Consider the following 25,778-nt stretch of genomic DNA (forward strand, 5'->3'; position numbering starts at 1 on the left):
ATGAGAGGAGAGAGAGCACATGAGAGGGGGGAGGGTCAGAGGGAGAAGCAGACTCCCCGCTGAGCAGGGAGCCCGATGCGGGACTCTATCCCGGGACTCCAGGATCATGACCTGAGCCAAAGGCAGTCGCTTAACCAACTGAGCCACCCAGGCGCCCACATCATTAGGTTTTTGATGTAGTGTTCCATGATTCATTGTTAGCACACCCATCTTGTTCCTGTGTATGCTTCTTACACATGGATGGAGACTCAGAGCACATCTTCAGAACATGTGCATGCAGGTGTCCCAGGCTCTTCTGCATATTGGGTCCTTCTCCAAGAAGAGCTTCCATTTCCTGAGGAAAAGTAACTTTGACAGGCTATAGGCCATCTCTCGGTTTATAAACAGTATGGTGGCATGCACCCTGCTGCCACTAGGACCCTGTCTGCACAAGGAGGAATTTCATGGAAATTCCCTCAGACTTCTATAGATTTTCCCAGAAGCTGGTCCCTGAACTCCTCCTGTAGCCTGAGTGCTGACAGTAAAAAAATTAAATACCCAAAAATGATGAAATGTGTTTTCTCTTTGTGGGAACAAAAACCTGCTTAAGCTCTTTGGGCCATGTGACAACTGGATATCCACAAGGAAAGGAAGGAAATTGGATCCTCACCTCACATCCTATACAATAATTAACTCAAAATTGATCAAGGGACTAAATGTAAATCCTAAAACTATAAAACTCTTAGGAGAAAATATAGATGTAAATTTTCATGACCTTATATCAGGCAATGGTTTCTTAGATATAACGCCAAAAGCACAAACACCTAGAGAAAATAAACTGGACATCATCAAAATTAAGAACTTTTGTGCTTCAAAGGCCACTATCAAGAAGGTGAAAAGACAACCCGCAGAATGGGGGGAAATATCTACACATCATGTATCTGATGAGGGTCTAGTATCCAGAATATATAAACAACTCTTACAACTCAACCTTTGTAAAAAGACAACCCAACTGAAAAATGGGCAAAGGATTCGAACAGGCATATCTTCACAGAAGATACATAAATGGTTATTAAGCACATGAAGACATGTACAACTTCATTAGTCATTAGGGAAATGCAAATCAAAACCGTAGTGATATACCCACTAGAGTGGCTCTAATTAGAAAGATGGACAATAACAACTGTTGGTGAGGATGTGAGGAAATTGGAACCCTCAGACATTGCTTGTGGGAATGTAAACTGTCTGGTAGGTCCTCAAAAGGTTAAACATAGAGTTACCATATGACCCAGAAATTCTACTTCTATGTGTATGCACAAGAGATTTGAAAACATACATTTCATATAAAAAGTTACATATAAATGTTTGTAGCAGTATTATTCATAACATCCAAAAAGTGGAAACAACCCACATGTCCATCAGCTGATGAATGGATAAACAAAATGTGGTATAGCCATACAATGGAATATTACTCAGCCATAGAAAGGAAGTACTGATTGATACATGCTGTAATATGTATGAACTTTGAAATAATTATGCAGAGCCAAAGAAGCAGACACAAAAAACCACATATTGTGTGATTCCACTTACATGAAATGTCCAGAGTAGGTAAACTTAGAGTGAAAGTAGGGAGATGAGTGGTTGCCAGAGACTGGGAAGAGGGAGAAATGGAGAGTGACAGATAATAGGGGTGGGGTTTCTTTTTGACAGTGATAAAAATGTTCCGGGGGAGAAAACCATGAAATCGTATGCATTAAAAAGGTGAATTTTATGGTACTATATGAGCTATATCACAATTTTTTAAAAAAGAAAAAGACCTTTGGGCCTAACACAACAATATAATAGCCATGAAGCCTATAGAGATATGTGCTTTTCTTACTGTTTATGATGGCCCTGTGGATTCTTTTTCATAGCAAAACAGCTCTTCCCATTGTCTAATTCTGAGCTGGTTTTTGGGAGCAGTTTATAGAGGCAGGCAGTCTCTCTCTTGAATCCCAAAGGAGGTGATTATCTCCTCTTTGCCACTCTTATTTAAGCCAGAAACCCCAGGGTCTTGGCCTTTGGCTCTCAGATCCTTAAGTCAACTGAGACTTTACCATGTGTTCATTTAAATAGGGTAAGACTCTCATATTTTGTTGTTGTTAAAATAAGAAATCTAACAGAGCCAAAGGCCTTTCTCTCATCATGCAGGAGGAAAGTGCCAGTGGGTCCTCTGATTATGTGATAAAGTACTCTTTTACAAATATGAATACTGTTTAGTATTCAGTATTTGTTCTAGTCAGTATTTATTCAGTTTTGTATTCAGAGATGACAGTTCTATCAGTATTTCCAGGGTTACAAATAATCAAGAAGATAATCAGAATTATAAGTTATTTTTTTGTAGGCCCTAGAAATAATTTTATAGTCATAGGAGTTTTTAGGGACCCCCTTTGTTCGATCTCTACTTGCGGGGAATGTAAGTTAGGAATGGATAGACACGGAGGTCTTGATTTTGCACAGGAAGACAAACTTGGTATCCTTCTGAATGCTTTCAGTGTTAATACCTTAACAAATGAGCATTTTGCACTAATTTTATACCACAGGAAGGTTTCTTTCAATAGCTGCCGAGGAAAGAGGTATCTCATCTCTTTTAGGGACTTCTTTTTTCTCAGTTATGAAGATTTGCATTTTAAAGGCTAGATTCTAGAATTCATTAGTCAGCATTATACACAAAAGCACGCAGAGCTAACTTGTAGTGGCAGAAATGGAGCTAAGTAATAAAAGTGAAGTGAGGAGTCTAAAACTTTAGTCATTCATATAATCTCTGGGCTCTGATTATCCTTTAACTTCCTATCCCACCTCCACTGCCAGCCCATGACACAGCTGAACACAGCACCTGGCATGGATAGTCGTGCTTTATAAATGTATTTTCAGTGAATGAATGAATGTCTAGATTCATGCTTACTGTTGTCATAGGAAAGAATTCCCCCCAGAAAATTTAAGTTCTTTTGAGCCTGAAGCAATCTGCTTGCCCTATTAAGTGGGTCTTCCGAACCGACGGCTTGTTTCCATAATAATGGAACTGTAATGAGTACACACTGGGACAGCCGTACCAGTTGTTAAATATTTATGTTCCTTGAGTGTCCGACTTTACCTCTCTGGCCTGTTTCCTAGGACCCATGAGACCTCCTCAGGATTCCGGCCACTAAAGTGGTTAACACATGGACCGCAGTTGGCCTCAGGACTGCTTCAGCATTGTATCTGACATCTGCGCTGATTGGTCAGTGCCTGCTCTAAACAGTTCTTAAATATTCTGAATTGTTACGACTGTGGACAAGGGCAAACCCTACTTTTGGCCTGGGCAACTTATCTTTTCACTTTCCAAGTACCATAGTCCCTCAATCTTTCCCTGTGTATCTATGGCAGATTTTTATAACCCTGCTGAAGCTGACCGCATATGGCCTAGTCCCAAAGCAGTAACCAGTCATGATTTTTCCTTGTGTTTTTTGATAGCGTGAAGGGGACACACAGTGAATGAGACCCCTTACTCAGGTCCACCTTCCCTCTCTCACACATTTCCTCACACTCTGCCGTTCTTTGGGTATACCTTTCTTCTGAGCTTCCCCTTCCAAAAGTCTTCTTCTGCTCTAGCAATACTCGTCTGCTTCTCTGGCCCCTCCACCCTTCCTCCCAACTCTACATCATACACACACTAAATAGATATAAAATCTAATAATGGCAATGCCAGAGTCCTACTGGAATGCTGGAATCTCAAGGACATCTAAGAAACTGAGTGAGAAAAGCCAAGACCTTTTTTAGAAGGTAGGAAGAGTGCAAGTTAAGAGTACTTGCTAATGAGTGCTTCACCCCTTCCCCCCATCATATCCTATTTGTCCTTATTCATCTGCAATCTAATTTCTTTTAGACTAGTATTAATTCATCCAACCTACAAATATTTTATGAGCATTGCTGAGATAAGAAGAAATGAGGGTTGATACCTGAGAGTGGACAAGAAGGGATGTATCCAGTTCCTAGGCAGCAGTACCAGCCAAGAGGCTGACTGCGGGGCATTACCTGGAGAGGACAGAGCCACAGGGGGTGTCCAAAGAACTTGGGCCGGATCAGAGAAGTCAAATTTATCAGCAACCAAATCCGGGGACAAGTTTGAGGCTGGGTGTGGATAGCAGAAGCCTGCAAGGGGATGAATACTGGAACGAGCAAGATGGGAGATGAGGAACAAAGGCGTGAGGGTGAGCGGGCCAGAACTTGTGTGTGAACAGGGTGGAGAAACCCAAAACTCCTCCGACAGGGAATGAGCTTCATACTGTGAGAAGGCTGGAGGTGGCCAGGCCCCAAGGAGAGATTCAGGGTTCATGTGCATAGAGGATATTGTTTTGTAACTATGGGCCTATTCTAATGCTCAGGGCATACTAACCAGCATCCTGTGTGACCCACGCACCAAATCCCCGACTCCTTGGAGTAGAATTCCCTGCCAGGCTCTGCCCCTTTGGCTTGTTTTGTGGTTCTCAGGGCGTTGAGAGAAATGACTTGTGCTGTGTGATTAGAGGACTTGAGCTGGTGGATTTGGCAGGAGATAACCTGACATCTTCTCCAATTGCAAACCCCACATCCCATGTAAAAGGAGGGGAATAGAATCGCCTTGGAAGTATGAGTCTTTCCATGTCAAACCGAAGTTGCCGACCATCTCCGCCAAACTTCCATAATTGAACAAGCCACACTTTGCGGGCAGATAGAAAGAGAGGCAGGTGTCAACTGAGACCAGATGAAGTTTTTTTCCTGGTCGGCTAGAAACTATTACATTATTATTACATGCCAGTTTCTAGCACTTATTATTCAGCATCTGTCATTTTCTTGTTTCTGGTCACTGCCCTGGATTAGAACCAGATTTTATTAATTTGTTAATCAATGTAAAATTATTAATTATTAAGCAATTAACATAAATGCCTAAGTAATAATTAAAATTATTGATTTATTGCTTTTGCTTTAAATATATAACAGTAGTTTGAGATATAAAATTCAACAGTTGTTGCTTTAGAGAGAAAAAGTGGATGGGCAGGGGACAAAAGACTTATTTTTTCCAATATATATCCTTTTGTATATTTTGGGTTTTGTATCATGTATATGTATTACCTGCTAAAAATAAGTTAATAATCATATGACCTAATAATACCACTTCTGGGCATTTACCCAAAGAAGACAAAAACACTAATTTGAAAAGGTATATGCACCCCTATGTTTATTGCAGCATTATTTACAATAGCCAGATTATGGAAGCCACCAAAGTGTCCATTGATAGATGAATAGATAAAGAAGATGTGGTGTATATATACAATGGAATCAGCCATAAAAAGGAATAACATGGATGGATCTAGAGGGTATACTGCTAAGAGAAATAAGTCAGTCAGAGAAAGACAAATGATTTTTTTGAAATGAAAAATGAAATGAAACCATATGATTTCATTTATGTGTGGAATTTGAGAAACAAAACAAAGAAAAAAAAAGAGACAAACCAAAAAACAGACTCTTAATTACAGAGAACAAACAGATAGTTACCCGAGGGGAGGTGGGTGCAGGGTAGGAGAAACAGGTGCTGGGGGTCAGGAGTGGACACTTAACCATCGTGAGCACTGAGTAATGTAGTAGAGTTGTTGAATCACTGGATTGTACACTTGAAACTCATATAACACTTTATGTTAACTACACTGGAATTAAAATTAAAAAAATTAAGGAGTTAATTAATTTTTAAAAGCTATAGCTTGACTTCTTTAGTGTTTAATTTCCTATAAGAAAGATACAGCTGATCTGCCATTCTCCTCACCGTAAATCTACCAAGAATTTGCTTTTGTTCATTTCTTTTGAGACTATATTTTCCTTTCTCTAGGATGAGCTGACATTACTTGGAAAGCAAGGGACCACATTACTGTCATGTATTCAAGAAACAGCAACCACAAGTCCCACCAGCAAACTCAGTCCCAATGAACTAGAGAATGTAGCTACCATGGAAAGGTGAGTGAGAGAGGGGGGAATGTGTAGAACTCAATCTGAAACAGCCAAGAACAATTGGTAAAGCTACTCCTGGGTCTTGGTGGAGTCAAAAAAGAAGTATTTGAGACAACAAAGGCAAAAAGATGGTATCTACTGACATGTTTTTATGAGAATGCTATTCCCTCCTTTTGTGCTATGCTCTCATCCCAGGATTTCAAGGGAGATGGTAGTACATATTTATCTGTATTTCCAAATAACAGTTTGGTTAGGTGCTGTGCTTTACACACCTGTTATCTCAAGTAGAAAACAAGAGGCACAAAGTTAAGGTTACCTGGGGGCACATTTCAAAGCACAGCGGCTGCATCCGAAGTGAATTTTCTGCCTAGTTCTGAGGGTATCCTGAGAGAAAAATGGAAAATTTTTCCATTTCCAGCTGAACTGTGAGAAAGTCATAGGTGACAGAGATTTGTGTAAAAAGGAGATTCCCGTGGTTCATAACACTGACTGGAAACATAGGGGTTACCTACATAAGCCTACATGGACTCCTGTGGAAATGGACACTAACCACAATGTCACTTTCTCTTCCTTAACAGGTTATTACTTGAGCTGGATGAGACAGAAAAAGCCTTTAATCAGTTTTGGTCTGAGCATCACTTGAAGCTTCACCAATGCCTACAACTACAACACTTTGAGCGCAATTTTTATGAGGTGTTACTTTCTTGTTGAACAGAGCTTTCTTTCATGGTTTGGTGACTTCTGGTTCTCTCTTCTCCCTTGAACTCTGAATAATGAGTGTCCCTCTTCTCCCTAATCCAGCCCCCTCCTGATACCCTTGCTTCCTCATTGATTGTTCTCGTCTCCCTTTTTCAGTGGGGTAGCAGTGTTCTAGAATCCCATTTTCCTGTTGGCGTACATGGTATTTCATGTCTGTTTTATCTTCCTTTTTGACTGATAATCTGTGAATGTATCTATAATCTTTCATCTCTGTGTGTCTCGGCACTCTCCTCTCTCCACCCCTGCCCTGAGCTTAATCTAAGCGCTTATGAGCTGTAAAAAGAAAATGTATATAGAGATACACAAAAGTCCTGAATCCTTTTTGGATTTTCAAGTTTCTTAGAGTATACAAACCTATACCTCCAGAGAGGTGCTCGGGGCTTATTTCTGGATGTTCCAATGTGCCTTACAGGTTAAGCTTGCCCTGGACAATTTGCTGGCAGAGCAAGCGGAGTTTACAGACATTGGAGACAGTGTGATACGCGTGGAGCAACTTCTTAAGGAACATAAAAACCTGGAAGGAAAAGGCGAGGTTTGTTTTTTGCTGTTTTTATGAGCTGGGAAGGAAGTTGCTGTGTACAGTGACAGATCATGTCCACTCATTATTGTTGGAAGTTGCTAAAGGACACAGGAATGCCCAAATCCTGCCTTTTCAGTCTCCACTGCCACCCCAGGTGGGGTGAGGGTTCCGGTTGACTTGACTGCCTGTACAAAAGCAGCAGGAGGAAAGGTCACAATGAACACTTTATCAACCAGCAGGATGTGGGGGGTGGGAGTTGGTGGTAAGGAGGGAAAACGTGAAAAGGGGAAACCAGAAAAAAATACCAGCTGGTTTTATAACAGGCAGAATGGTGCAAAGGGGGAAACGAGTCCATATTAGTTCCGCTGCTACACAGAGTTGGCAAAGCTTTCTCCTTTCTCATGCCCCAAGAGTTGTCAGTATCAAACTTGTAAAAGAATACGTGTTTCACAATTCTCATACCAGAATTAGACAGTTTCCCAGATTTGCACACAAGTCAGCAGGTAGTAGTGACTCTATTTTAAGTCCTTATCAATTTGGGTTATTATGAATTAAGAAAGCTGAGTCTTCTCTTTCTAGAGAAGTTCCTTTTTGCTATTCTCAAATTAGATTCTCTATATTTTTGTCTTTTGGGCACCGTGTCCTTGATGATTAGCACTTCCTCTCTGAGCTTATCTAAATGCATGTTTCCCACATGGTAATTTTATAGTATTAGAGATTTGCTTCTCAAAGTGTGATCCTCTGACCAGTGCATAGATGTCACCCGAGTGAAAACTTGTTAGAAATATGGAATCTCACGCCCGCCCCCAGAATTAGAATCTGCATTTTAATAAGATCCCCAGGTGATTGACATGTACATTATAGTTAGAGACATACCTTCCCCTCCCCAGAGGACAAGTAACAACTGTAAACCAGGTTCACTCTGACCCTAAGAGTTATCAGTTGTAGATTCTGAACTGGAGGTGCTTCTACACGTGCGTCAACACATGAACCCACCTGTGCACCCAGACTCTCACTCAAGAATCCCATCCTCCCTCCCCATTTAAAAAGTAATTTTAATTAACTTCAAAAAGGCAATTATTGTGAAACGTTTTTTTTTCCTTGTAACTCTCTCGTATTAAATTTTTACTCAATAAAGATTTTCCCTCTGGACCATGAAAAAAAAAAAAAAGAATCCCATCCTCCCCTATGAGCACTCCCTCTGTTACCAGTGATCATTTGACAACTAAACATTTTAGTACTGTAGGCATGAGTAAACAAAAACCTTTATCAAACAATAAAAAAATCGAATTTCATGTACCTGATGATGATGTGTCTCAAATTCTCTAAGACAGTCCCAATTTTACATAATTTTAGTTTTTTTTCAAGAGAACTCCTTATTAAATGTAGATACTATGTATTTTCACTTGCACATATTCATATATTAGGAAAAAAAGCCTCATCAAGCCCAGTCCTTATATTTTGGGTTTGGAAAAATATGGCCATGGCATATATATGAATGAAAGTAGCTACTGACCTGCCAGGAAGGTATTCATTCATCACCAGGTACTCCTTGTCCTAGGTTCTGTGGATATGGTGGCAAACCAGTCAAGACCCTGCTCTCATAGAGTTTACATTCTACGGGAGAGAGAGAGAGGAGGAAAAAATAATCAGATAATAATATTAGATACATGTGGAATGAAGAAAACAGGATGTAAGAGAGAGTGACTTGGGGTGCTACTTCAGCTCAGGTAGTCAGGAAAGATCTCTCTGAGAAGGTGACCTTTGATCTGAGCTCTGGATAGCCATGCAATGATTTGGGGAATAGCATACAATGCAGAGAAGCCTCAAGTGTGAAACTTTTGAGGCAAGAATGAGGTTGGTGAGTTCAAGGAATGTTGTCTGAAACATAGTGAGCCAGGAAGGAACAAGGTGAGAGCAGTCGTGGTGAGGACTGGATTTTATTTTCAGTGGAACCTAGTGAGGGGTAGTCTGGGTTGTGTTTTAAATAGTATGGCTGAGGGGCGCCTGGGTGGCTCAGTCAATTGTGTCCAACTCTTGGTTTTAGCTCAGGTCATGATCTCAGGGTTGTGGGATCCAGCCCCATGTTGGGCTCTGCACTCAGCGCAGAGTCTGCTGGAGATTCTCTCTTCCTCTCCCTCTGCCCCTCCCCCCTCTTGCACATGTGTGCTCTCTCTCTTTCTCTCAAATAAATGAATACTTTAAAAAAAAATAATAAATAGTATGGCTGATCTGCATCCACTTTCTCTCTTCTGCCCCTCTTCTTGGACTTGAGATCTTTGGAACATACTTTAAAGATTGCTGACCAGAGCTAGGGGAGAAACCTATGGTCATGGGACGTAGGAATGCTTTGTGAACCCATGATTGATTTTTCACAGCCAAAGTACCAGAACCAGGTAGACTGACTCACAACAGATGACCAGCAGAGCCCAGGTATATTAGTTTTACCCATTCTGTGCCTTGCTTACCCTGTTTTTTTTTTTTTTTTTTTTTTTTACTTATTTTCTAAAGGATGCAGTAGACCTATTTCTCTGCCTTTAGATGAACCAAACAAAACTATCCTATCATAACCAGGACCTTTTTAACATGTTTTCCCACAGATTTCTAAAAGAGAGTGTTTCTTCAGATGATTTTAAAGGCTTGGCTAATCTTTCCATTTGTCCTGTAAAGTGTTAAAGGAATAAGGTGATGTCTGTCTAGAGTCCACCAAAACCTGCTTGGGTTTGTCCTTCACTCAGCACTCAGGGGTCAGCTTCCCTCCTGGCATAGCCACTCACTGATATCTGGGTTGTTGCCAACTTCCTTATTCTGTACAATTATATCATCCTCGTAATCTCTGAGCCAACTCACTAACCAGACGTCTGCTGCATGCTAATTGAGCCTGTTCTTTTATCTTTTTCTGTTTTGATGGTTTAGCAATTTTTTTTTTTTTTTTTTAGTGAGGGAGAGAGAATCTCAAGCAGGCTCCACTCCCAGTGTGGAGCCCCACCCAGGGCTTGATCCCACAATCCCAAGATCATGATGACCTGAGGTAAAATCAAGAGTTGGACGCTCAACCCACTGAGCCACCCAGGCGCCCCTGGTTTAACAATCTTTTGAAAGCTCATTTCTAATTCTGAGAAACAATGGTGGTTTCAACCCCCACTCTTACTTCTTTTAAGGCAGAATTTGCTGTAGGGTTTTGGCTATAAGGCATGCCGGGGCCCTTGGTGATGGGTCAGCAGAGAGCAGACAAGGACTGGGCAGGGGAACTAATCTGATTTTAATCTTGACCTCTCCCCACAAGACCAGGGGCCAGCAGTTATAGTACATGTCCAGGAAGGCTTGGAACCCAGATCATTAACCTCCTAGGGATGTAATCTAGCTGGAGGGGCATGACTTTTTTTTTTAATGGAAAATTTCAGACACATGCAAAAGTAGATCAACTAGTACAGTGAACTCCCATGTGTATGCTCAGTTTCCACAACCCTTAACTTTCTGCCTTTCTTGTTTCATCTGGCCCCACTTCCCCACATGTACATTTCATTCCTATGCCATTATTTGTGGGTTCATTCTGGGTTCCCTGACATAGAGCATCACCCTTTCTCATTTTCTTTCACAGTAGACATTTTCATCTTTCATATGTCATAGCAGTAGATTCTGGGGAAAAATAAACTGTTATTACACTAAGGATTTCTGAATTACATGTTGCAGCTTGACTATCCAGCCTTCTAGAATTTTTAGTATCTGAAAGATGCCAGGCTGGCCTGTGATCAGAGCACCAGATTTCAGCCATTTCTTTCTCATTATTTCTCTTTGACTTTGGTGGTTTTGTCACCTGGTTTTCTTCAGCAGAAGCTATATAGATTAAGAAATAAGTTGCGATTTGGAGGTTTTACAGTAAAGTTCTTCACAGGCGCCTGAAGGATGTGATAGTCATGGCTCTTCAGCCATCATTTATAGCGTATACGAGGAGGCCAAGGGGGCTGGAACATGACAAGACACCGGCTTTGGAGCCAGACAGGACTGGATTCAAATCTCTGCTCTAACAACTACCAGCTGTGTGCCCTTAGTCAAGTTTCTTAGCCTCTCTGAACAGCCCTCATCTGTAAAACATAATAACCATTGCCTATTCCCTGTGAAGATGAAATTAGGTAAAGGCTTCATAAGGACTGGAGCGTAGTAGGTGGTCAGAACCTGGAAGCTCTTATTAGTACCCATTCATTTCAGTTGAGTGACCTTTCTGCCATCCAGTGCAGGTCCTGAGTCACTGCTCACCTCTCCTCCAACATCTCAGCGTTTTAAGAAGTTCTGAAGGGTGAGATGCTGCATGCCAAGCAAAGGGCAGGCTGTCATCACCACGAAGCGCTTGGAAAATGTTCTGGGGGGGATGTTCCCTGGGCCCAGAAACCTTGTCCTGTTCTTAGTAAATTCACAGCTGGACTTAAAAAAAAAAAAAGTCAACAGACTTCCTTGCCAAGTTTTCATGCTTCTATATTTGGCTAGAATCAGACAGGTTTGATCAAATGAAGTCCCTAAGCTTAGGCGGAACGAATGCAGCCGTTTTTCTCTGTGTGTTGGTCAGAACCAGGTTCCCGAGCCAAACTTCCTGACTTTGAAGCCTGGCTCTTCCCTTTCCTACCTGGGTCACTTTGGGCCATTTTTGCCTCTACTTCTCCTTTGTTAAATGGGGCCTATGTCAAAGGGTTTGTTGCAAGGAGTAAAAAGAAACAGTTAATTTAAGCATGGCATATAGAAGGCTCTCTGAATATCAGCTGTTGTCACAGAGGGAACGGCAAATTCTGTGCTAAGGAATGTTTCTTAGGTTCAACCTGCAGTGGCCGAGCAGTTCTAGTAAGAGCGTCTCACCCATTCTTCATTCATTTTGCAAGTATTTGTTGATCTACTATGCCAAGTCCTGTTCTAGGTTATGTGGACACAGCAGTGAGGAAAACAGTTAAAAATCACCGTCTGAGGAATTAGCATTCTAGTCTTTTCTCAGGGATGGCAACCAGTGCATTATGCACTGGGTCTTTATCCCTGAGTTCCTTTAAAATAGCCACTGCTTGACCTGTGTCACTTTATTCCTGTATCATTACTCAGTTTTGTTTTACACAACAATCATTTATTCTTAAGTACCTAATTTGTACCACGGACGTCTTAAGTTGCATAAGAGCTGGTGCATGCTCACAAGGGTCCACAGCATAGTGTGGGCAATAGATCAGTGATCACAATACAGCGAAGTACCTGCTCTGATCAAGAAAGGGCACAGAGCATTATGGGAGCACAGAGGAGGGGCATCAAAATAAAATGGTAGAGTTGAGAAAGTTTCCTGGAGAGGATGCACTCTGGAGGGTGATGCAGAGTTAGCTCCAGAAGAGGGCAGGTGCATCAGGAGGTGGGGGATGGAGACATGGGAGTGGGGGTGGCCAGGGAAGGAGGGCTCAGAATTTGAAAGTTGTTAAGAAGGATGTGGGTTCTGCAGGGCTTGGTGAATGACTGGCCCAGGACGGGGGGGGGGGGGCAGTGTCTTAGAGATTGTTGAAACCATAAACCCCTGTAAGTTAAGAGAGGGGCAGGATGTCATCACCTGGAGTCATAACTCCTTGTGTTACTGTAAAAAGTTAAACCAGGGCAAATGTGTCTCACTGGGATGTGCAACATTGTCAGCAAGAGTGCACATGGAAGTCATCTGTATTCACTCACAGGTCAATGTTGTTTCACACAATTCCAGCCAAGTATATCACTGTGTCTTCTAGTTCCCTGGTTAATTCATTTTATTGATCAAATATTTATGAGATACTTCTATACTTTCATGGAGCTTGTATATTGGTAGGAGTGCGTGGAGGAGGAAAGAATCATAAGTGAAAGTAAACAAAGAAGGTAAGTTCAGGTAGAGGTAAGTGCTGTTAAAAAAAAATGAAACTAAAGGGAGAGAGAGGGCCTGGGCAGGTGGGTTGCTGGGAGTGACTTAGATAGTGTAGTCAGAGAAGGCCCTGTGAAGAGGTGAGCCAAGAATTTACCTGAATGACCCTATGTGAAGCATCCTGGGGAAGGACCCTGAGGCAGGAGCTAGTTTGGTTGCCATCCTTGTTTAAACCATGCCTCCTACCTGGATTATTGCAGTAGCCACCAGCTGGTCTCCTTGCTTTGCCTCTTCTCTGTCATTCTCAACATTACAGTAGGAGCAATTATTTTAAAAATATGAGCCCTCCTCACAGCCCTCCAGGGCTTCCTACACCACACTGAGTAAAAGCTGAAGTGCTCAGAATGGCATCGGTGCCCTCCCCAACCCAGGTTCCCTCTTTCTCCTGATTACGTCTCCTATTCCTTTCCAGCTTGCATCCTCTGTTCCAGCCACAGTGGCCTCCTCCTGCTACCTGGAACATGGCAAACATGCCCCCACCTTTCAGCCAAGTACTGCATGGTTTGTCCCTCACTTTTGGCCTTGACTTCTGTATCAAGGGTTCCCAGGTTCACACTCAGATTTGAAGATTTGCTAGGGGGCCTCACTGGACTCAGCATCTAATTATACTCACGTGGTTATGATTTATTACAGTGAAAAGATACCAAGCAAAATCAGCATGGGAAAATGCATGGGGCAAAGTCTGTTGGGAACCAGATACAAACTTCCAAGATTGCTCTCCCAGTGGAGTCCCATGAGATCCTGATCCCCTCCAGATTCCACCCCCCGCCCCACAAAGGGTTGTGACACCATTGTAAGATGTTATCTATCAGGAAAGCTCATTAGGGGCTCAGTGCCCAGTTTTTATTGGGGACTGGTCATGTAGGTAGCCTCTGCCTGCCATATACCAGAATTCCATACTCCCAGAAGGAAAGTAGGGATATAGTATAAAGCATGTTTTTTGCACAAACAGTTAAGGCATGGTGAGCCATTCTTGTCAGGGGATGATATGTACCCTCCTGACATTCCTAGATGGCACCCAAGGGCCAACCTTGCAAGCAGGCTTTGCAAGGCCAACAGTCTTAGGCTTATGTTATATTATGTTGTGTTATGTTATGTTAACATTTCTGCACTGCTTGGATGGCTTTCTTTCTTTCTTTCTTTCTTTCTTTCTTTCTTTCTTTCTTTCTTTCTTTCTTTCTTTCTTTCTTCCTTCCTTCCTTCCTTCCTTTCATTCATTCTTTCTTTCTTTCATAAATATTCAATTTATTGAAGTAACAATAAAGTTGAGTTTTTCCTTAAGCTTTCAAGTTCAGCTACAAATCTTTTTCTTCCTTTTTTCCCCTTTCTAAAAAAAATTGAAATTCAGTTAATTAACATAATATATTATTTGTTTCAGGGGTACAGGTCTGTGATTCATCAGTCTTATATAATACCCATTGCTCATTACAACACATACCTTCCCCAGTGGACATTGTGGATGGCACTTTCTTAGCGAACCCTTCTCTCCCCCATCCTACTTAAAATGGAACCTCCTCCACCAGCATTCCCTACCCTCCTTTCCGTTTGACCTTTCTCTATAGCATGCATCACTAACTAAGATATTATATAATCTACACATCTAATTGTTTATTGCCTGTGTCTCCTATTAACATGTAAGCTTCATGAGGGCAGGGATTTTTGCTTCCTTGATTACCACCAAACCCCTAGCACCTAGGACAGTATTTGGCACATGGGAGATCCTCAGTAGTATGTGATGAATGAATTAAAAATAGATAAACATGGGGGCACCTGGGGGCTCAGTTAGTTAATGTCTGACTCTTGATTTTGGCTAAGGTCATGATCTCAGGGTCGTGAGATTGGGCCCCACATCAGGCTCTGCGCTGGGCATGGAGTCTGCTTAGGATTCTCTCTCCCTCTCTTAAAAACAAAACAAAACAAATAAACACGGCACATGGGGTTAGAACAAAGCAAGCCATGCCGAGAGAGGTAGGGGGCGTGGTTGCTGGGCAGATGAAGTCAGAGCAAACTGGGATCCTGGATCTTGTGAGTTGCAGGAAGGGGTTTACATAAACATATTTCTTAAGTCTCATGATCCCCCACAGAGTTGTCCAAACCAGATCTTTACTGTTTTCCCAAATTCAGCTGACTCTTCTCTCTCCTCAGGGCCCCATATCTGATCCTTTACTTTTCCATTTAGTTGACAGGGGAATTCAGAGTCTCCAGTTCTGGTCAGTAGAACACTTCATGCTCTTCTGACAAAAATTCCAACAGTTGTAATAGTTGAATTATTGGTATTATTTATTTAGTAATTTGAGTTCTCCATTAGATTGAAAATCATAGCTTGTTAACCAAATTCTCAGTGCCTAGCCCAGAACTCAACAGACATTTGAATGAGTGGTTTGCTTTTCTTCAGAGTGCAGGTGACCCTGGACTAGGATAGACTTCTTGGAGACCTTGAACTTCGACACAGCTTTCCCAGGTTCTGTAGCCGCGACTCTCAGCCTAAGACCTGACATCTCCCTAGGCTCCCTCCAGGTTTGGAGCACACGGTAGGCAAATATCAGCCTCACCATGACCTGGCTTCTGATGCTTGGCTGTGGATGTTCACTTCACAGGAGCCCTTGGAAAAGGCCCAGCTGCTTGCAATAATTGGGGACCAGCTCATCCAAAGCCACCACTATGCAGTCGACTCCATCAGACCCAGATGTGTAGAGCTCAGGCACCTCTGTGATGACTTCATCAATGAAAGCAAGAAAAAGCATGACATTTTAGAGAAGTCCTTGGAGTTGCATAGACAGCTGGACAAGGTGAGCACAGCAAAGTCACGACCATGATGTCTGCTACATTTTCTGTACAGGAGTTTTAACCATACTCATCCTCTCTGCCCTACAGAATTGCTGAGAGGATAATTACTTCATGGAAAATAGTGCTCGAGAGGCATTAAAAACTGTACAGATTCTAGGTCAGGGAAGTATTGGAAGTCAAAAGTGCCCTCACCATCCCACCATATCCCATTAGAATGAACAAATGTTCATTTTCCTCTATGTGGACCTAGACTTAGAGTGTGTTTTGGCCTGGGCCCATGATTCCCTTTCAGGCAGAGAATGAAGCACTATATTAACAAAGTGCTTCTCTTTATATAGAAACATTAATCCTTTTGGAGAAGCTTAAGTAATAATGACCATTATACACTCCTACCATTTATTGAGCACATACTATATCCCTGCAGGAAACATAATTATGTCATCTACTCAATCCTCAATAAAACCTATGAGGAAGGTATTAATGGCATTATTTTATAGAGGCAGAAACTGATATTCAGCGTGGTTAAATCAGTGGTTCACAACATTTTTTTTAAAAGATTTTATTTATTTATTTGACAGGGACACAGCGAGAGAGGGAACACAAGCAGGGGGAGTGGGAGAGAGAGAAGCAGGCTTCCTGCAGAGCAGGGAGCCTGATGTGGGGCTCAATCCCAGGACCCTGCATCATGACCTGAGCCGAAGGCAGACGCTTAATGACTGAGCCACCCAGGCGCCCCTGGTTCACAACATTTAATACATGAGAACCAGTTTGCTAGAATTGCAGATTCTCTAATGTGCCATTCCGGAGACTCAGATTCAGTAAAGTCTAGGATGATGCCCAGGAATCAGTATTTTCACCAAGTTTCCAGGTGACTCTGGTGCAGGTGGTACAGGGACGACACTGAGCAACTGTGGGATAAGTGATTGCCCACGACCACCCCTGGGGTAAAAATAGGAGATTGCGGATTTGAAGTCAGGACTGCCATATTCCAAACCCCAGGCTCCCTAGACTAGACAGCAACACTGTGTGCAGAGGGCTCACAGGGAAGGGGCACAGCCCCTGCTGCCCTTCAGTGGTGATCTCTGGGGCAGGTGTCTGGGGCAGTGACTTCTGGAGCTTTCCCTGTCAGCTGTTTGCAGGCAGCATGTGACTCATAGCCATGAGTCAGCATACTCCATTCCCATAGCTGTTTCTCTGTGATGGCTGGGGGCACACACCCAGGCTGTTTATGTCATCCCAATGCAAAAGGGATTGTAATGTCAATGAAATACAACTGTTCCAGAAGGAAGTGGCTCAGAAGGGCCTGGTCCACAGCCTGCTCTGTGTGCTGAACTCTGCAGGATCAGCTGTGGTTTTCCTCATTCCATTTCTGCTCCGGAGATAATAGCCTAATGCTGATGTGTGGAGCGTGTGTGTGTGTCTGGGAGAGTAAGTATCCGCTGTGACTCTGTGGAAGAACCCAACTTAATGTTTTCTATAGATCTAGGCATGATGTTTCAAGAGAAATATATCAAAGCATGTATATATCATGCATATAGAGTATATATCTAAAATTATAGAGTATATATTAAAGCATGATTTACATTATTTTGAAAATCCAAAAATGTAGGAAGGAGGAAGAAAAAAGTTACTATGGACACCTACACGTCCCATTCCCTTCCTCATCCCTACACAGAGATAATCATTAATTTTTAAATATATTATGTATTCTAAAAGTAGTACACATTCAATGTAAGTAATTTAAAGGAAAAAATAAAGACAACTAGAAGTTGCCTATAATTTTCCCCTTTAGAGCTAACTACTTTAGAGTGCTCCCTTTTGCTCTTTTCCCCCTGTATGGTTATTTTATGTAGCTCTTCAGGTCACACGGTAAATGGAAATGCAGCCATACTTGCACTGGCGCTTCTTTCCATCTTTCCACATAAATATTCAGGCAGCACAAGGGCCCCTTTCTGTTTAAGTCTTTTAAAAATTGAATTGTTAGAGTTCATCACCTATCTGATTCCATCCCAGCATCCTGGAAAGTTTGAATATTGCTGTCCTGAGTTACAAAGCTTTGCATTCTTGGATGCTTCTCTAGGACAGACAAATGCCAGTAAATGCAAATGTGGACAGAGGAAAGTAGTGTTTTTGTTAAGAGGGACACTCTAATGCCCCATTTGTCACCCTATGCTCTTATAATCAATTAGGATACAAGATGAGTAGCCTAGAAGGCAAACCTGAAAAGTCATTGGTCACATTCCTCGATGGTTAGGCCAAATTTAGGAATACCTAACTCTTTTGGAGATGTAGCAATTACTGTCAGTGGAAAAGAGAGGAATGTTTATACAAGTCTTCTTACTGACTGGATGACTTCCCTGAGAAATGGACAGACATAAAATTAGTTTGGGTTTGTCCACCGTAGAGTTGTGTTAGCAGTGGTTAGACTTATTGAACTTTATGCTGTCCCACAACAATTTTCCATTGTCTCAGGATCCTTCTAGACCACAGATAAACTCAGGCATCCTGAGGGTTGTGGTGGCTGAGTTGTGGTCAGGCTGACGGCGTAGGGCACTGTGTTTCTTTTGAAAGGTCAGCCACTGGTGTGAAGCAGGAATCTACCTTTTGGCTTCCCAAGCTGTAGACAAATGCCAGTCACGAGAGGGCGTTGACGTTGCCTTGAACGACATTGAGGCATTCCTGGGTACGGCGAAGGAGTACCAGTTGCCCAGTCACATGGAGTTTTACAGCCAGTTTGAGTTGATACTCACCATTGACGTCAAGGTAATGTTTCTGGGTTATTTTAATCTTGTGGTTGGAAAGGAAGCACTGGGTGGCTTTTGCCTATTGCTTAAGAAAGTCCAGGTAGGGTGTACTGAGCAGGCTCACCAGTTCCCGAGTCTCAGGTGGCATCCTAGCCTCTGTGCTTCCTGGCAATCTGACCCTTCATGGTCTGACCCAAATATCACCTTCAGTCATTCGTTTCTCTCCAGATGCTTATTAGCATCTCTGATGTATCATGCACTGTGCTGAGGACACAGCAATGAGAAGAAATAGACATGGTTCCATCCCTGATGGAACTTAGTGGGAGAGGCTGACATTAATAAATGTCAAACACAAAACATAAGAATGTGTTACAAGCTGAGGTAAGTACTCTGAAGGAGAGATTTAGGATCATGTGATAGAAGAACTTGACCTTGATTGGGGATCACTTGAGCCAAGTCCTGGAGAATGAGTAGAGATAATGGGGGAGCCTTTCCAGACCAGAAGTAATAGCATGTACAGAGGACACAGGGCTGGAGGGAAGCTGGCACAAGTGCAGAACCCAAAGGCCAGGGTGGCTGGAGTACAGAGAGCAAACAAAGGGTGTTTGGGGTGAGATAAGAGAGGGGCAGATGAGGCAGAAGTTTATGGGCCACATTAAGGAGTTTGGTTTTTATTCTAAGAGCAGTGGGAAGCCACTGAAGGATTTAAGCAGGGGAATAAGTTGATTGGATTTGCATTTTGAGAGGAGCACTGTTCTATGAAGTCAGCAGAATTATGGATAGCACATCTGCCTCCGAGATTCACATCACCTTGTATGTATCTCTCCTGTAGGACCTTCTTTACTTCTTTTTTTTTTTTTCTTGGTTCAAGTTTAATAGAAACAAAAGACAAAACGTGATGCCCTGCTACTGTACATACAGTTGGCCTGCCCCATAACAGCTCAGGCCCTTCTCTCCAGAAAAGAAAGGCTGGCCTCCCCAACCCCTGCAGAAAAGGCCTGTCCTGTCCCCATACCACATCTGCACAGTCTAAAGTCTTATGTTCTAAGCATGACAATAATACAAGAGAGATTTTGTTTTCATGGCCACCTACTGCAGCCCAGCCCTAAAACGACCCGGCGCTCACTTCTGCTTAGAGAAATATTCTTTGCTCTTCTGGACATCAGGCTTGATGGTATCACTGCCAGGCTTCCAGCCAGCTGGGCACACTTCCCCATGCTTGTCAGTAAACTGGAAGGCCTGAACCAGTCACAGAGTCTCATCCACAGAGCGGCCTACAGGAAGGTCATTTACCGTGATCTGCCTAAGGATACCTTTATCATCAATGATAAAGAGGCCCCTGAAGGAGATGCCTTCATCAGCCTTTAAGACTCCATAGTCCTGAGCAATGGTACGCTTGGGGTCTGATACCAAGGGAATGTTCATGGGTCCCAGTCCTCCTTGTTTCTTGGGTGTGTTGATCCATGCCAGGTGACAGAAATGAGAATCCACAGAAGCACCAATCACTTGACAGTTGAGTTTCTTAAATTCTTCTGCCCTGTCACTGAAAGCAATGATCTCCGTGGGGCACACAAAGGTGAAGTCAGGAGGGTAAAAGAAGAACACAATGTATTTTCCTTTGTAGTCAGATAGGCTGAGATCTTTGAACTGGCCATCTGGCATAACAGCTGTGGCTATGAAGTTGGGGGCAGGATGCCCAATTTTGGCATTTCCCGAAGACATCTTGCTATCAGCGGCTCTGAGAGCAAAAAGGCCGAAAACAAGGCAGGAAGAAGACGCCGGACCTTCTTTACTTCTTTTGAGCCACAGAATCTGATTCACATGCTTTCAGCGTTCTTGCATACTCAAAGTGATTGAAGGGAGTTTGAGGTAGGCACTTTTTACCAAGATATGGGCAGGATTTAGGGAACCCAGTAGGGATAGTGAAGGTCCCTGGGGCTACTAGCAAGAAACAGGAAGCAGTTACCACCCATACACGTAAAGGACAAAAGAGAACCCAGGAAGTGCTGTAGCTGTGACTGTGAGAGGCACTAGTAAGGGCTGTGGCCTTGGCCAGAGGGATGCAACCACCGATGGGGGAATATATATCCCTAGTCTCCTCGCTGTCTCTTTTGGATTTCCTGGTAGTGCTTCCTATTGGCCAAGGCAATTAAAAGCCCATGGGCAAGTGAGCCTATTCAACAGAGCCTGTAGAGGTCAGCTTCCTGGGACACAGAGCTGGGAAAAGAAGATGTAGTAGGGTGACAAATAGGGAATATCCAGCATATATAACTTTTATAATTAATTTTATGGGATACCCTAAAGTCCAGCCATGGATTCAGGCTAAGAGCCTTTGCTGTAATATGTTACATCCCATACTGTATTCTACTTATTTACTCTATTTTTTTTTAAAGATTTTATTTATTTATTTATTTGACACAGAGACACATAGCAAGAGAGAGGGAACACAAGCAGGGGGAGTGGGAGAGGAAGAAGCAGGCTTCCCACGGAGCAGGGAGCCTGATGTGGGGCTTGATCCCAGGACCCAGGACCCATGACCTGAGCCGAAGGCAGACACTTAACGACTGAGCCACCCAGGCACCCCTACTTGTTTACTTTAAATGTCTGTCTTGCTTATTACACTGGGAGCTCCTGAAGGGCAGGAGCCTCATTTATCTCTGTGTCCCTGTGCCTAGCCTTTGCCTGGGGTCCAATCCATATTTGCTGAGCAAGTGGGCAGGCAGGTGGCAGAGTGGACCAAGTACGGTGGGGGCAGCTCAGTGTGGAGTTGTACCTTAGTGATGTTCTTTCCCTGAAACCTTTTGATGGTGAGGTGTGATCTTGGTAAGGGGTGGGGGATGGGCAGGCAGACACCTTCCCCCAACACAAGGACTTCCTTGCAGAGGGAACAAAGGGACAGCCCTCTGGTGGAGGTTCTACACTGCAGACCCAGTGTTGGTAGCTCCAGGTCAGATTCCTAAGGCAGGATAGTCTCACCCAGCTCCAACTCCATTAGCTGCTCAAATGAGTGTATTAGGTCAACCAGGGAGATTTGTGGCTACAGCTGCTGTTCTGGCCAACTTCAGCAAACTTCCTGGCCATACCACCTACCAGGAAATAAATAAAACTTAATAAACCATCTCTGGAAAATAGGCAGAAACATGGAGGAAGGAGAGGATTATAAGAGAAATATTTTTTTTAAATCCTATATGTCAAATGGATCAAAATAGCCCCCAAACCCATCTTTCCTTCTTTTGGTTTGGAGTAAAATTTTAGGTTATAAGACTTAACTATCCTGTTGTGTCAGAGAAAAGTTTTGTCCTCTGAGAAGTAATGACTTTGTTGTCAAAACTGGTACTCTATACATATAGAAATATTCCTAGATATATGTATATGTAGATATGGTACAGACACATGTGTCTTTTTATTTCGACAATTGAGATAGCCTAGAAGCAGACACCCCCCGGTGTCAGTGAGCACATCTAGCACTGAGATCTTGGTTTCTAATACCATTCTTCAATAAAAGACTCCTGAGCTCCTTGGAGAAATGGCTGATTCTAGGGCTGGGGTAAGGAATATACAAGATGATCCTAGAGCATCTTGTAGTGTCAGAAGGAACTACTAAAAACAAAATAACAAACCACAGTGATGGGACATAGGCAGCAACTGAAAAGAACCCCCATGGCCAATACTAGAACAATTTGAGCAATAAAGTTAATAACGTAGTTTTGGATTACAGCCCAAATTATAAAATACATATCCATGAATCCATTCTCTTATAAATAAATGATGGAATAAATAAATAAATAAATAAATGGGGCAGAAGAAACTAATCTCCCATGCAGAAGCATTCTAAATTATTTATGTAGTTACTTTGCCCTCAAGGAGGTAGAGCATAATTTCCCAACCCTTAGATGTGGTCTGTACACAGTGACTTCCTTTCAAAGAATACAGTATGGGGAGGGAGAAACAAAAAGTGACTTTATGGTGAAGTTACTTTACGTACATGACCTCAGCTAGGTGACATAGGTCAACATCAGCAGTGTTGTCATGCAGATATGATGTACTTTGATATGATATGATGAACATGACACTTTATTTCCATGATCTTACTCCCACAACCCATAGCTCTGGGCTAATTATGAGAAAAGCATCAGATAAATCCCAACCAAGGGACATGCTACAAAATATCTGACCAATACTCCTCAAGATAGTCAAGGTCATCAAAAACCAGGAAAAGCTGAGAAACTGTCACAGCCAAGAGGAATCTAAGAAGTCATGACAACTACATGTAATATGGTGTCCTGGATGGGACCCTGGGGGGAAAAGTACATTAGGTGAAATAATTTTTAACTAATTCTAAGTTTTAACTAATTTAACTAAGTCTAACTAATGTACGGACTTTAATAATAACAATAATTTATTTTAATAATAAAGATAGCAATCAATATTATTTTACTAATTATAAGAAATATACCATACTAATGAAAGCTCTTAAGATAGGGGAAACTGGGTGGTCTTATATGGGAACTCTGTGTACTATTTTGTACTTTTTTCTGTAATTCTAAAACTATTTGAAGAAGTAAAATTTATTTCTAAAACACTGGTACTAAACTGGTATGTCTAAACAATTGAATCTGTTACATTTAAGACATAGTGATCATCAAAACTACATCTACAATTAAACTATTGTTCTTGTAGCAGGCACCCTGTCTGTCTGAGGCTCTTCAAGTGCTTTTCTGCAATACCTTGCTACTCCACCACCCTCTTGGTGCTGCTGTTTTGATTTTTCTCCCTTGTTCACTTTCACCACCCAGTCTAGAAAATGAAACAATTGAAGTAACAAATTGCAACATTCAATTCTTTAAATATTCACTGGGAACCCAGTTTGTGCTTTGTTCCGGGACTACAATAATGAAAGTCACAGTCCCTGTAATGAAGGGGGTGGCAGTTAAGTGGAAGACAAACATGTCCCCAGTAAGTGCCTATTGGTCCAAGAGCATGGAATGGAAGAGACAGTGGGGCACGTAGGGGAGGTAAAGGTCAGCTCAGCCTGGGAGGTCAGGGTGTTCATAGGAGAAGATGCCTGAATTTGGTCTGGAAGATTGGGTAGGAGTTTTCAAGGGAGACAAAGCAGAGGGAGGGAACCTCAGCAGAAGGAAGAGGCGGTGCAAAGGCAGAGAGACTGGAAACAAGAACATTCCTGTAACTGCCATAGCTGGAGGCTAGAGGTAGTGGTGGGGACTAGTGGAAGTTAGACTGGACCGAAATCAGGGTAGTTAATGAAGGGTCCCGTGTTTCATGAGGAGTCTGGACTGTATTCCAGCAGGGCATTTAAACAAGGAAGTTATCCAGGAAAGCTAATTCTGATTGTGGTATGGAGAATGGATTTGCAAGTAAAAAGAGGAAAGAGGAAAGGAGGGGATGCAGTTGTTAATCTTGCCCCAATTTCCCCCTCTTCTGAGCTGAGGGATTTAGGGTTTCTTCTGACCACCTCACCATTTCCAGGGTTCACCCTGGGATCTTAAGGGAGAGATGCAAAAGGGCAAAGGTGATTCAAGTCCTGTCCCGTCCAAGTGGTGAGCCAGGGGCTCCGGCATGTGGCACTGACCTCACATCAGGGCTGTATACCATACACCACTGATCTGACAGTCACTGCGGTCAGATTTCTTGATATTTGTGCAGCAGTTAACACCTGTGACTCAGTTTCCTAGCTTATCACTGGGCTGGCCACCAAGTCTCATCACCGTCACCCCAGAAACACAAACTGACATTGCCTAATCCTGACATAAGGGGATTTGGTTTCTTTTGGGATCTGGACTCAGCTGTTTTGTCAGAACCTCTAGCTGGCTGTACAACTGAGCTTCCTGAGGCCAGAAGCACATTCTCTGAAGAGATATTTTATTTTTATTTTTTTATTTTTTTAAAGATTTTATTTATTTATTTGACAGAGAGAGAGACAGTGAGAGACGGAACACAAGCAGGGGGAGTGGGAGAGGGGAAAGCAGGCTTCCCGAGGAGCAGGGAGCCTGATGCGGGGCTTGATCCCAGGATTCTGGGATCCTGACCTGAGCTGAAGGCAGACACTTAAGGACTGAGCCACCCAGGCATCCCTGAAGAGATGTTTTAAATACAAGCCCCACCTTAATCTAGATTAGGGATCTGCAAACTATAGCGTGTGCACCAAAACTGCTTGCCACCTACTTTTATAAAGTTTTATCAGAACACAGCCATACTCATTCATTTATGGAGTATATGTTATCTCTGACTGCTTTTATGCTACAACATCAGAGGTCAGTAGTTGTAACAGAGACCTGATGGTCAGCAAAGCCTGAAATACTTACTCTTTGGTCCTTTACAGAAAAATTTTGCTGACCCCTAGTCCAGACCAACACCGTGCAATAGAAATATAATGCCAGCTGTATATGTGACTTAAGATTTTCTAGCAGCCACATTTAAAAAAGTGAAGAGAAACACGTGAAATCAATTTTAATAATGTCTTATTTAACCTATATCCAAAATGCTTATAATCAATATCAAAAGTTATTAATGAAATATTTTACATTCTTTTTTCATTCTAAGTCCTCAAAATCTGTTGTGTGTTTTACACTAATGGCACAGCTCAGTTCAGACCAGCTGCATTTTTGGTGCTCAGTAACCTCATGTGGCTAGTGGTTGCTGTATCAGACTGCCCAGGTCTGTACTCAGACCTTACGAGGACTGAGACCAGCACTAGATGTTGGAGGAGAGGTCAGCCTTGACAGGACCCTCATGCTGTAGGCAAACGGTTGTTCCATAACTGACAGGGTAGTCCTCCCTCAGGGCTCTTGGCTCTTGCCCTCAGAAGATGGCCCAGCATAAAAAAAAGACACACTTACTTTTCTACTTGCGAAATGTGTCGACCTCCCCAAGTGTGTGCTGAGCCTGTACTTTCAGGATGAGGCATCCTCAGAGCATGCTGCATGGCTTGTGGTGGTTGAGCTCTTCTAATTTGGGGTCCTTTCCTTAGTGGCTAAAATCATCCAGGAGACAGATGTTAGATGTGAGATGTCTGACATCCGTCACAGTTGGCATGACAAAGAAAAGACTACCCACTTCCCTTGAT

General features: G+C 42.6%; 1 protein-coding gene, 1 long non-coding RNA gene and 1 pseudogene across 4 annotated transcripts in view; 1 reads left to right on the plus strand and 2 right to left on the minus strand.

The window, feature by feature from the left end:
• On the minus strand, window positions 1-25,670 carry LOC114206952 (uncharacterized). 2 transcript variants are annotated; one of them, XR_015768710.1, is made up of 6 exons: window positions 25,552-25,670; window positions 8,775-8,875; window positions 7,093-7,252; window positions 6,296-6,363; window positions 5,533-5,681; window positions 1-334 (listed from the first exon to the last, which is right to left on the minus strand). It is a non-coding gene; the product is annotated as an uncharacterized LOC114206952 (long non-coding RNA). The 2 variants fall into 2 exon arrangements; XR_015768711.1 differs by lacking the exon at window positions 5,533-5,681.
• The window catches only part of MCF2L2 (MCF.2 cell line derived transforming sequence-like 2), a 254,266-nt gene that overhangs the window by 99,748 nt on the left and 128,740 nt on the right, over window positions 1-25,778 (plus strand). For both annotated transcript variants that reach the window (XM_088025244.1, XM_028100844.2), the window contains exons 8-12: window positions 5,861-5,985; window positions 6,558-6,672; window positions 7,151-7,270; window positions 15,761-15,952; window positions 18,522-18,713. In XM_088025244.1, the coding sequence (XP_087881370.1) occupies window positions 5,861-5,985; window positions 6,558-6,672; window positions 7,151-7,270; window positions 15,761-15,952; window positions 18,522-18,713 (744 nt within the window). The remainder of the gene's footprint in view (window positions 1-5,860; window positions 5,986-6,557; window positions 6,673-7,150; window positions 7,271-15,760; window positions 15,953-18,521; window positions 18,714-25,778) is intronic.
• LOC114206949 (peroxiredoxin-1 pseudogene) lies at window positions 19,561-20,467 on the minus strand (annotated as a pseudogene).

This window comes from Eumetopias jubatus, unplaced genomic scaffold (genome assembly GCF_037043125.1).
Source record: "Eumetopias jubatus isolate StellerSeaLion01/CBP00866 unplaced genomic scaffold, mEumJub1_p1.0 scaffold_1, whole genome shotgun sequence".
NCBI classification, from domain to species: domain Eukaryota; kingdom Metazoa; phylum Chordata; class Mammalia; order Carnivora; family Otariidae; genus Eumetopias; species Eumetopias jubatus.